Source organism: Nomascus leucogenys, chromosome 4 (genome assembly GCF_006542625.1).
Source record: "Nomascus leucogenys isolate Asia chromosome 4, Asia_NLE_v1, whole genome shotgun sequence".
Classification (NCBI taxonomy): domain Eukaryota; kingdom Metazoa; phylum Chordata; class Mammalia; order Primates; family Hylobatidae; genus Nomascus; species Nomascus leucogenys.
This window is the reverse complement of record NC_044384.1, coordinates 59,159,215-59,171,288: the sequence shown is the minus strand read 5'-3', so window position 1 is coordinate 59,171,288 and position 12,074 is coordinate 59,159,215. Positions and strand designations below refer to the sequence as shown.

Sequence of the window (12,074 nt, the reverse complement as noted above, 5' to 3'; positions counted from 1 at the left end):
CCTCCTGTGAGTGTCAGACCTGCGCTGCTGTCTGCAAGTTCTCCCTCCCTGCTCTTGCTCTCTCCATAGTAAATCTCTTGCACATCCAATGTATGGTGTAATGTATCTGTGTCTGCTTCTATGTAGACCCAAACGAACACAATCAGGATCTTCAGAAGCAAATCCTGAGGTGATAATTCACAAGCAAATGATTTGTTAAGATAATATTCTCAGGGAGAGAGAAAAGCAGGACAGGAAAGGGGAACAAGCCAAACAATGGTATAATTTCAGGCAAATCCCTTGCCTAACCCTGCAGGGAAGCTGGGCATGCCCGGGCAAAAAGTGACCCACTATTCCATCTCTCACTTTGAATTACGCTCATTATGTGGTCCAACTGAGCCCACCAAACAGGATTTTACAATATATGCTAGATGATATATACAGTACCTGCAATATAATAAAATAGTGCTACATATATATTTCAATAATATTATACCTTTGCCTGGCAGATAGTAAGCACTCAATATATTGAACAAATAGTACAATATCAACAATATAAAATGCTTGAAAATTGCCACTATGCTATAAAAATACAGCCTCCCTACATAGCTTTCATGAAAATTACTGTTTTTCCAAGAAAATTTAAGCTCTAGAATATAAAGGGCCGTCCTTTTCCTTTTTTTTTTTTTTTTGAGATAGAGTCATACTCTGTCACCCAGGCTAGAGTGCAGTGGCACGATTTCTGCTCACTGAAACCTCCACCTCCCACGTTCCAGCGATTCTCCTGCCTCAGCTTTCTGGGTAGCTAGGATTATAGGCACAGCCACCACACCCAGCTAATTTTTTGTATTTTTAGTAGAGATGGGTTTTCACCATGTTGGTCAGGCTGGTCTCAAACTCCTGGCCTCAAGTGATCCACCCACCTTGGCCTCCCAAAGTGCTGGGATTACAGGTGTGAGTCACTGTGCCCGGTCATTTTTTTCATTTTTATTCTTCTCAGTTCCATTCCTTTCACAATGCAGGAGTCTCATTCTTTTTATCCAACTTTGCCACTCAAACATCAGTTCCCTTTAAATAAATATAATTATTTCAATCCACTTAAACTACAAATGAGAGAAAGGGAGAGATGGCTGGGGCCCAAATGCTGAACCAGGCAAACCTGCAATCCAACATCCTAATGTGGCCGACCAGTAAGCATGGAGCAAAAAGTTTCCTTCTGCCTGGACAATAGTCAGGATAAGAACTAGCAGAAAAGCAGTTTAAACTGCCTCCTTAGTCCTTTCCTCCCAGATCTTACCATTCCAACGGTAAACTGAACTCAAGTAAGTCCACACTAAGGAAAAAAAAGAGGAATGAAGATGTGAATGCCTAGAACGGATCTAAACCATCCATCCTAGATTCTCCCATGCAAGTTATTTCCTAACAGAGGCAGTCCTTCGTCCATCTCACTTCACCAGCTAGCATAAGAGGAAAAACAGATGCTCAGTAAATATAAGTGAAAAGGTTACATGTTCCTGGATGTCTGCGCTCTGGATGTTATTACCCACTTAAAAACAAACAAACAAAAAAAAAAACAAAAACAAAAAACTCTTATTTTTTTTTTTTTCTTTGAGATGGGAGTTTTGCTCTTGTTGCCCAGGCTGGAGTGCAATGGCAGGATCTCAGCCCGCTGAAACCTCCACCTCCCAGGTTCAGGCGATTCTCCTGACTCAGCCTCCCAAGTAGCTGGGATTACAGGTGCCTGCCACCATGCCTGGCTGATTTTTCTATTTTTAGTAGAGATAGGGTTTCACCATGTTGGCCAGGCTGGTCTCAAACTCCTGACCTCAGGTGATCCAGCTGGCTCGGCCTCCCAAAGTAGTAGGATTACAGGCGTGAGCCACCGTGCCGGGCCTATGTTTTGTTATTAATGACACTATGGTCCTCGCCCTTATCCAATTGTAAGGAAATAATTTCTGAAACATTGAATACGCCCATGGTAAAGAATCAAGAGTTAAGACTTAAGAAAAATACAGGCTTTGGGATGACAGCTAGGCTCAAATCCCAAACTTAGCTTTCTCTAGCCATGTGACCTACGGCCAATGAGGCTGTATCCTCATTAATATATAACTAAGTAAAAAATTGTTGTAAGGACTAGAAGTAATATAAGAAAAGTGCCAGGCCAGGCACAGTGGCTCACGCCTGTAATCCCAGCACTTTGGGAGGCCGAGGCAGGACTACTTGAGCTCAGGAGTTCAAGACCAGCCTAGGCAACATAGCAAAACCCTCTCTTACAAAAATAAAAAAATTAGCTGAGCGTGGTGGCACATGCCTCTAGTCCCAGCTACTTGGGAAATGGAGACAGGAGGATCATTTGAGCCCAGGAGTTTGGGGATACAGTCAGCTATGATCAAACCACTACACTCCAGTCTGGATGACAGAATGAGACCCTGTCTCTTAAGAAAAAAATGTACTTGCCTCTGAGCTCTTAGTTGTGTTCCAGATGGTTAATAGCCATCTGTAATATGATAATCCTATTACAACAATTACTATCAGATAAACAAAGTATAATTCTGAATTAAATCATTTTTATTTTGCCAATTTGTAAATTTAATGTATAAAACCAAACCTGAATGATCTTGCTGATTCTTAAAAAGCCTGTAACGTTTCAGGTAGTCATTATTGTTCACAATTCCCGCTTAGGAGTAAGATTCTGCAGTTATCTTTTCCTTAGCTTCCTGTATTCTTATTGCGTATGTTAACTAAAAAATCATAAGATCTATAGATTTAGAAAAGGAGAGACTTTGTTTCTTATAAGGAGTTACAGCCTGCAAGGTGGCCATTCTGCAGGCTGGGAAGCCTGCCTCCAGCCAAGACCAGATACAGACACCTCAGAGGAGGAGTTGGAGTAGGAAATATGCTTAACAGGTTGGCTAAACATACATATTCAACAAGTTAGAGCAGCAGCTATGAATATTCATGAAGGTGGTCTTGACACATGCATATTAAACAAATATGCATGTTTAACAGACAACCCATGTTCACTTTGGGGTGGAGACTTAACATTTAAATGTTATTACAGTTAGGTCCTATACATCAAAACATCTTTTCAGGACAGGAAGTTACGTAAGCATGCAATCACTATAAACTGGCTAGAACCAGTCCATGGTCAGTGACCTTCTTATCAGGAGAAAGTAAGTGAAATCAGTAAAAGCTGTAGTTACGGCTGGTGGGAGAGGGTTGTTAATGTCTGGTGGTCGATGAACTGCAAATTCTTTTAATACTGTGAGGCCAGCGCTTGTTTAGCTGCTAAAGAAAAACCCTGAAGCATAATGAGAACATAGCTTATTCTTTAAGCTTAGGGATGCATGACTTTTAACCCTTGCCTGGCATGGGCTTAGGTCCTGTTCATATGTTCATACTTTGGTACCTTATTGTCATGGAGTCAATTCCGTCAGTCTTATCATCTCCGTTTTTTTTTTTTTTTTGAAACAGAGTTTCACTCTTGTCGCCCAGGCTGGAGAGCAATGGCACAATCTCTGCACACTGCAACCTCCGCCTCCCGGGTTCAAACGATTCTCCTGCCTCAGCCTCCCGAGTAGCTGGGATTACAGGTGCGTGCCACCACGCCCGGCTGATTTTTGTATTTTTAGTAGAGACAGGGTTTCACCATGTTTGCCATACCTCAGGTGATCCACTCCTGACCTCAGGTGATCCACTCCTGACCTCAGGTGCCCCACCTGCTTCGGCGTCCCAAAGTGCTGGGATTACAGGCGTAAGCCACCGCGCCCGGCCTCTATTTTAACTTTATGGCCAGTCAGCTAGCTCCTCTAAATCACAAAAGGGAGAGGGTATAACCAGGTTCATCTGACCTCCCATCCCGTTATGTCTGGGAACTCAGTTGTTAAGATTTTTCTGGTGTCCCCTTGGCCCCAAGGGGGTCTGTTCAGTTGCTGGGGGGCTTAGGATTTTAAATTTACAGACTTCGAAGAAAGGAACAAGATACTCGCGTAAGGGAATAAGAGGAAGTTACCCGAGTCTGGTTCAGTGCTTCCTTCTCCACCGTGTAACTCCAACTTAGAGTTACTGCCACTGGGCTTCTATTGGCCACGTCTCTCCTGGGAAGGGAGGCAAGGGACGAAATGGCGAGGGAGACAAGGTTTTTGCTAGGGAAGCCTCGGCCCAGGACGCAGCGCCACCCGTTTTCCAATCAGCGCCGGGCACTGCATTCCTCCTAGGTCTCTTTCTTTCAGTAGAGACCTTTTAATAATAAATACTACTTACACTGCTTTACAATTCACACTTGCGGTTATTATTTCAGTCGAGCTTTTCAACAGCTCTGTGAGACCGGTATTATTTCTATTTCGGAGCAGAGAGAACAGTGCCCATGAGCCACAGGGCTCATACATCCGGAGCCTATCACCACTCCGAATCTTAAGCTCCCGGGATGACCGCAGACCGGCGGCCCAGGACCACTGCTCCAGCCGTTTCCCCAGGTAATCCACCTGCCTTGGGTTACCTTTTGCGCGGCGCAGTTAGCCGCAACCAGCCGCCATTTACCCGCTTTCCCCAAACCAGGAAAACCACAGAAACGCAGGTGCGCGGCCAGTCTCTTCCACGCCCGGGAGCGCAGAGCTTACAGACCAAGGCCGCCCAAGTCCCCTCACCCCAAAGGCTACCCAAGAACCCCGACTAGGCTGTTTGGCTGACTCAGGCGCCCAACGCCCACCCGAACTGAGTCGCCAGGAAAACTCCCAACTGCCAGCTCGCCCCACCGGTGTTCACAGGCCGCTCTAGCCGGACTCAGAGAGACTGCAGTCTCGTTGCTCCCAGCTTGACGTCATCGGCAGGCGCCGCAGCGCAGTGGCGGGCACGCGCAGCCGAGAAAATGTCTCCGACGCCGCCGCTCTTCAGTTTGCCCGAAGCGCGGACGCGGTTTACGGTGAGCTGTAGGCGCGAGGGTGCAGGCCTGACCCGGCGCTATGCTTTGCCCTCTTCTCCCTGAAATTACTCGAATTTTGCCCTGGGGTAAGGTGAGACAGAGGTGTGACCGCCTCATCGTCCGCTCCGGGCCCCGTCGGAGGTTGAGGGGTAGGGAAAGACGCACTACCCGCCTCTTCCTTGTGGGCTGGGCTGTCCGCCTCCGCCCACCCGCCAGCGGGTCCCCGGACTCAGTGCTGGGAGCCTCGGCTCCCCGCTTGGAGTGCCCACCTGCAGACTACTTCTGGTCGGGTCCATCCTCTCAGCTCGTTTAGTGGGGCAGGTGTCTCGAGAAGGGGAAGGGGAGCTGCTGAAGGGGGAGGGTGGGAGTGGTTTCAGTCCAAAGACCTGGCTCCCGCCCCCGGCTTCTGAGCTGCCAAGTGCTTGCTCCCGCCGTCTCTTCACCACCCCTTAACCCACCGTGTCTCACTCCTAAGCGATCGATGAGATCCTAAGCGGGAAAAGGCAGATAGATCACCTTGGGAAGGGTAACCAGATGCTATTTTATTATTGCTCCATGTGGAAGGGTGGTTTTGAGCATTTGGGAAACACTTGACAGAGCACTTTCTCATTTAACTATTAGAGTAACACTGTGAAGTAGGCTAAGTTGGTTATTCCTGGTACATGAGATAGAAGCTGACACCCCCCAAAAAGTTGTGACTTCACTGGTTTTTCTGACTTTAGACACTCTGTTCTTTTTATGTTGCTCGTCACAGCAACGTAAGTATGAAGAACACTTTTAAGTTGCCTGAATCTAGTCGTCTCTAGCATTTGCACCAACATTTTTCAGATAATCGGCTGTGTTTAGGTAGTTATAGGGATGCCAGGATGAAAATTCTGTGAAAGAAAAATTCATCCTTTGTAGTAAGAGTTTTCTTGTTTGCAGGGTTTTATATATATATATATATATATATATATATATATATATAGTGTGAGGTTTTTTTAAAATGGATTATATTTTGTGTATGTCATCATAATCGTTTTCTTTGTGTGTGTTTTGCTGCAATCTCTGGTGCTTTGAAAGCCTGCTAAGAGTAACTGTTAGGACTATCCAAGATCATGTTAGCGGCCGGGCACGATGGCTCACGCCTGTAAATCCAGTACTTTGGGAGGCCGAGGCGGGCGGATCACCTGAGGTCAACAGTTCAAGGCCAGCCTGGCCAACATGGCGAAACCCCGTCTCTACTAAAAATACAAAAGTTAGCCAGGCGTGGTGGTGGGCACTGTAATCCCATCTACTTGGGAGGCTGAGGCAGGAGAATCGCTTGAACCCAGACAGCGGAGGTTGCAGTGAGCCAAGATCATGCCAGTGCACAACACCTGGGCAACAGAGGGAGACTCCATCTCAAAAAAAAAAAAACCAAAAAAAAAAAAAAAAATCATACTAGCCCTGAAAAGGACCATGAAATTGGAGATCATCTAGTTCAATGTTTCTCAAGCTTCTTGTGAAATTCAGATTCTGGTTCAGTAAGTCTGGAAGGGAGCCTGAGATTCTGCATTTCTACCAGCTTCCTAGGTGATGCCACTATAGCTGCTGCTGGTAGTAAAAATCTACAACAGCCCTCTTCTTTAACTGGTGACGAAAATGAAGCACAAAGAGATAAAGGAACAGGCCCCAAATTACTCAGCCTGTTAGTGGCAGAGCAAGGAATATTTAGGATAGATCTAATTCCTGTGAGGTAATATGATGACTTTCTAAGTGTATGTGAGTGTTCATAGAATGAATGCCTTTTGCAATATTTTTGTCTTTAAGTTATGATTACTTTAAAACAATCTACAGATTGTCAGCCTGGTTTTATTGAGTGCTACGTGTCAGGGACTGAACAAGATACCTACAGGAGGCGAGACCTGACATGGGTGTGGGAGAATGGATAGAATTTGGATGAGCAGGTAGGAAGAGCAACATGAATGTGTGAATACAGTAGAATGAGTTTGATAGAAAGTGATGAAAAATGGCTAGACTTTAGTGCAAAGTATGTGTTAGGGAGTACTGGGAATTAAGTTTGAGTAAATTGAGTGGGATAACATTATCAAGGACCTTAAGGGAGCTATGAAGCTTCAAAACCAAAATGTGCAAATAAGGAGCCATTTGGAGATTTTTTTTTTTTTTAAGCACAATACTCTCATGAATGTGATATTTAAAGAGACAGAAATATCACCTAGAATGAAAAAGTCCAGCAAGGAAGCTCTTGCCCGATGTAAGGTGATGAGGATCCATATCATTAAGTAGCACTGGAATAAGGATTACTGAGAGAATGATAGGTAATTTTTCCCAGGTATAAGTCTTTTTTAGTTAGAAAGATACACTATCAATGAATGATATATTTTTCAGTAAATAATAAGCAAAATCTTTACAATTATTTGCCATTTTAATTTTTTTTTAGAAGTCTACCAGAGAGGCCTTGAACAACAAAAACATCAAGCCATTGTTAAGTACCTTCAGCCAGGTACCTGGCAGGTAAGGCATTGATATCTATGAAAAATACTTGCCTCAATCTTTATACATACCCTGAGCTGTTAGAAAAATGAGGATGTCTTTTGTTTTTAATAGTGAAAATGAAAAAAAATGTACCCTTGACCAAGCTTTCAGAGGTGTTCTAGAAGAAGAAATTGTAAGTATGTTTTTCCATTGTTAAAATTTTGCTGACAAATTAATAAACCATGTTATTTAAAAATTGCTTTTTTTCTTAGACTGGATATTTAAACATCTTTTTTTAGAGTAAGCTTTCTGCTTTGTAAAAGTTGACTTGATGGCAGTATACAAGTTCTGTAACGATTTTGATAGCACAGGTACATTTTCAAGGTTTGGTTTAATAAATGACAAGAGCCCTCTCCAAGTGAGATAAGAAAAGTTGACATGAGGTCTTAGGAAGAACTAGAGGTGAAGGTGGGCTCTCTCACTTTCCTGTATAAGCAGTGACACATCCTGTGGTGGCATGAAAGGTCTAGTCCAAGAATATTTAGCTTAGGAGCTGGGATTCCATTCCCTTATTTTCCTCTGGCATCCTCCTCATCAGTAAACTTAAATAACTGAGGGCTCTCCGGCTTCGGTAGAGAAGTCTAACCATGAAAAATCTGAATTTATTTACCAATAATGGGACACCTGAATGAAAGGAAAAGTTTCAACAGTTTCTTCTTGGTCAAGCAAAGGTTGGGTCCCCAAAAGCTAGATTCCCTTCTATTGTCCATAATACAATGTCCCTTTCTCTCAGACAAGTCTGATTGAAAAATGATTCTTTCATTTTCTTCAGACTTAGTCACTTTTCCATTGTGAGGCATTGGGCAAATTATTTTCCTTTTCTGTGCATCAGTTTCTTTTGTGAGAGGGGAAATACCATTCTTTCAGTGTTGTTGTGTGTAAAACAGCACTTAATGAACACTCAGTAAATGCCGGTTATTATGATTTTATAGAACCTAAGCACTACCTTCCTTCTATTAAAACCACCCCTCAGACACATGGGTGTATTAGTAGTTAATTCTCCTAGCCCTGCCTTTGCCCTGTGCCACTGGCTGAGTTATGGCTTCAGCACTTCTGTCCTTGATTAGCTTATAGCCTTCAGCTTGCTAATATAACCATTTTCCTGAGACCATTGGATTTTGAGTGAGTTGCCTACCTGTTACTTGACATACTTCTACAACTATTGATTCTATAGGTTACTGTTAAATTTTTGTAACTTCATATTAGAAAATATTGTTTTCTATAAGAAGTATTGTATTCCATATTTCTGATAGTCAATTTAATATCAGAGTACATGTTTTTACTGTTAATCGAGTTTAGTCTGAACTCTTGCCCCTAAATTAAATTGTTTCTCCTCTGTTGGTAGATAAATCATTCATCATGTGAAAACGTTTTAGCTATTATTTCTCTTGCTATTGGGGGAGTAACTGAAGGTAAGTATGGTTCTGTTTTGTTTTGTTTAAAGTAATCTTGGACATGACATGCTTATTTAAAACGTCTTCTCCCCATACTTCTCCACCTATCTGATTTTGTTTATTCTTCAAGTTCTGCCTGACTCCCAACTTTGCCAAGAAGTCCCAATTGAATTAGTTCACTCTTATTTCTCATCTCTATTATGCAGTGCACATTTTGGCACTTTCTTGGTTCTCCAGTTGTTTTGTTCATTCAGTAAATTTTCATTGAGCATCTACTATGTGCCTGGTACTGAGCTAGGACCTGGAGATTCAATGGTGAATAAAACATATTCCCCTGCTTATGTGGAGCTAATGAAAGAAACAGATGTATGCATGCCTTACTATGGTGTAAGTACTATGGTCAAAGTGGGAATGAAGTGTAGTTAGAGGGAATAGAGCCAACATGGCTCTCTAAACTTCAGTCTAAAGGAGTCAGGAGAGGTTTTAGAAAAGAACATGAGAACTAGAATGTGGGGTATGAAGAATTTGTTAGACATACTAAGAAGGGAATAGCTAGAGAATTGTGTAGAGCAGAAGGAGGAGAGGACAATGAGGATGATGAGGAAAGAAGCAGGTTAGGTCCATTTATAAAGGGCATTGGGTGCCATACTAAAGAGCAGCTGCGGGCCGGCCACGTGTCTCACGCCTGTAATCCTGGCACTTTGGGAGGCTGAGACGGGCGGATCACGAGGTCAGGAGATCGAGACCATCCTGGCTAACACGGTGAAACCCCGTCTGTACTAAAAATACAAAAAATTAGCCGGGCACGGTGGTGGGCGCCTGTAGTCCCAGCTACTCTGGAGGCCGAGGCAGGAGAATGGTGTGAACCCAGGAGGCGGAGCTTGTAGTGAGCTGAGCTTGCGCCACTGCACTCCAGCCTGGGCAACAGAGCAAGACTCCATCTCAAAAAAAAAAAAAAGAGCAGCTGCAGATGAATGATTCCATTTGAAGTGACTGCTGGCAGGAAAACTGGGCAGGGGCCTGTTAAAATGGCTGTGTGCGATAGCTTTAAAAGACTTTGGGTAAACAATGCACATAGTACACAGTGCCTAACACATAATAGGAGCTCATTAAATATTTGCAGAAAGAAGAAATAAAAAATTAGTTTATCAGCATTCTTCTTTAACCAATTTGGTTAAAATACTCATTTGATTAATTCAAATAATATATGTGAAAACTCCTTTTTAATGTGTAAAGCATTATTCACATTATGTGTTGTTTTGATGCTTCTATAAAAACTGGCACACACCTCCAAGTATAGGGGCAAACTATTTTGTGAACTTAAGTTCATAAATTCACGTTGTTAAACTTTTATACAAGCTGCCTAATCATTCATTCATTAGGCATAGTTAGGTGAGTTCCACAATGTAATATTCCTTGTCTAGTTTCTGTCAAACAGTGTACAGTGTGTCCTTAGTTCATCGATTTCCTTTATACATTACTCTTGCACAGCTGGTGATGTTTTTAATGAAGAAGTTGTACAAAGTCTAGTCTATACTTGGAACTTTTGAGAAGGATAAGGACTTACGAGCTTAAACTGTAAAGGCATAAGTGCATTTTTATTTTAGGGAGAATTTTTCTGTTTGAGACAGACTATACTTGCTTATGTGACATGTTTTTAAATTATCCATAAATATATTTTGTTAAATTCAATTTGGCCGATATTTATTGAGCTTCTATTCAGTTTGAGACGCTACTGGTTAAAGCATACAAAAATGCCTAACCTTAAAAAGCTCATAGTCTACATGCAAAGGTGACTAGTTAGAATGTGCTAAATGCTGCAGTATATTTATGTAGAGTGTGCTTCAAAAGCATTGATGAAGTAGCCTGCTTCAGGATATCAGAGTTATTTAGATGAGCTGACATTTGCTCTATGCTTAGAAAGATGGAGTTGAAATTTACCATGTGGTAAAGAGGAGGAAGAGTATGCAGAAAACAACATTGTGAACAAAACCATGGAAGGATGAGCATGGCATGGTGTTTGGGAACTGGGGAGTGGGAACTAGAGAGGGATGTCTGTGGCCCAGGTAAGGGTAAGGAGAGAGATTGGTGTGGAAGCTGGGACACAGGTTGTGAAAGCTCTTGGGGGAAATCACATTATAACCCAATGGTTCCTAGACTTGCTGGCTCATCAGAACCACCAGTGAATCTGTTTTTAGATGAGATTCCCAAACCTTGCTTAGTTCTACTGACTCAGAATTTTGGCAGTAGAATCTAGAAAAAGTTCTATAATTATTAAATGTGAGTTAACTTATTCCAGGCTATACTGCAACTAAGGGCAGAGAATATGCTTCTCAAATCTCTTGGATGCGCAGGGTATATAGTATCATTGAATCTAAGTATTGTTAGGGACTTTAGAGGTCACCTAGTCCAGTCTCATCTCTGGCCTAGACTGCTTCCCTGCTGTAACATCCCTGATGGGTGGTCATTCAGCCTCTGCTGAATCATGCTCATTAGTGGAGCTCACTGTTTGAGTCCTGTTAGACAAATGTGGTTATTGGTGTGTTCTCTTGTATTGAGTTGAAATGTGCTGTTTTATTTCACCCACTGCTTCTAGGCAATATCCCTCACGTCGCATTCCAGATACGATCTTACTAGTGCAGAGTATAGCTGGAAATATTTCTTCCTTTTTTCTGGACATAGTATATTAATGCACTGTTTTGGGCTTAGATCACCCTAGATATTTTTCCTCCGTATACCATGCCTAAGTAACTACTTTTCTTAAACACTTATGAGTGTTAGTAAGTACTCATTGCCTTAAAATAGAAGGAAGAATGAGTAGGGATGTAAAAGTATTCTAAGTAGTCTAGATAGACTAAGTAGACCTTTTCTTAAGAAAAATCTTAATTTTGTTGTTCTTTAAACAGTAACTTTCTACTTTTCCATTCTTTCCCCTGAAACAATACTGTTATTTTAAATGTTAAATCATAGTTAATATCAAACCTTGTTATTTTTTGAAGATAATCTTTTCAAATCACAAAGACAATTTAACAACATTACAGAACATTTGGAAATGAGAAGAAGGGAAAACAGTACTCTTAATTCCTCTACTTTTAAAAACTACCATTCATCTGGTATAATGGTTTTTAGCGTCTATAGTCTTTTAAGAATTTTTTTTATGTCATAACCATATGTACATACAATTTTGAATCCTGCCTTTTTCACTTAGCATATCATAAGCATTTTTCCAAGTTATTATAGTCGTTATAACCATCGTTTTTAAT

The 12,074-nt window shown here is 42.0% G+C and overlaps 1 protein-coding gene across 1 annotated transcript in view; it reads left to right on the top strand.

Moving 5' to 3' along the window:
* The first annotated feature begins 4,812 nt into the window (after window positions 1-4,812).
* Window positions 4,813-12,074, top strand: part of THOC1 (THO complex 1) — a 52,959-nt gene continuing 45,697 nt past the window's right edge. Inside the window, exons 1-4 of the mRNA XM_003262014.4 lie at window positions 4,813-4,900; window positions 7,323-7,396; window positions 7,490-7,550; window positions 8,763-8,829. Coding sequence (XP_003262062.1) covers window positions 4,847-4,900; window positions 7,323-7,396; window positions 7,490-7,550; window positions 8,763-8,829 — 256 coding nt within the window. The 5' untranslated portion in view covers window positions 4,813-4,846. The remainder of the gene's footprint in view (window positions 4,901-7,322; window positions 7,397-7,489; window positions 7,551-8,762; window positions 8,830-12,074) is intronic.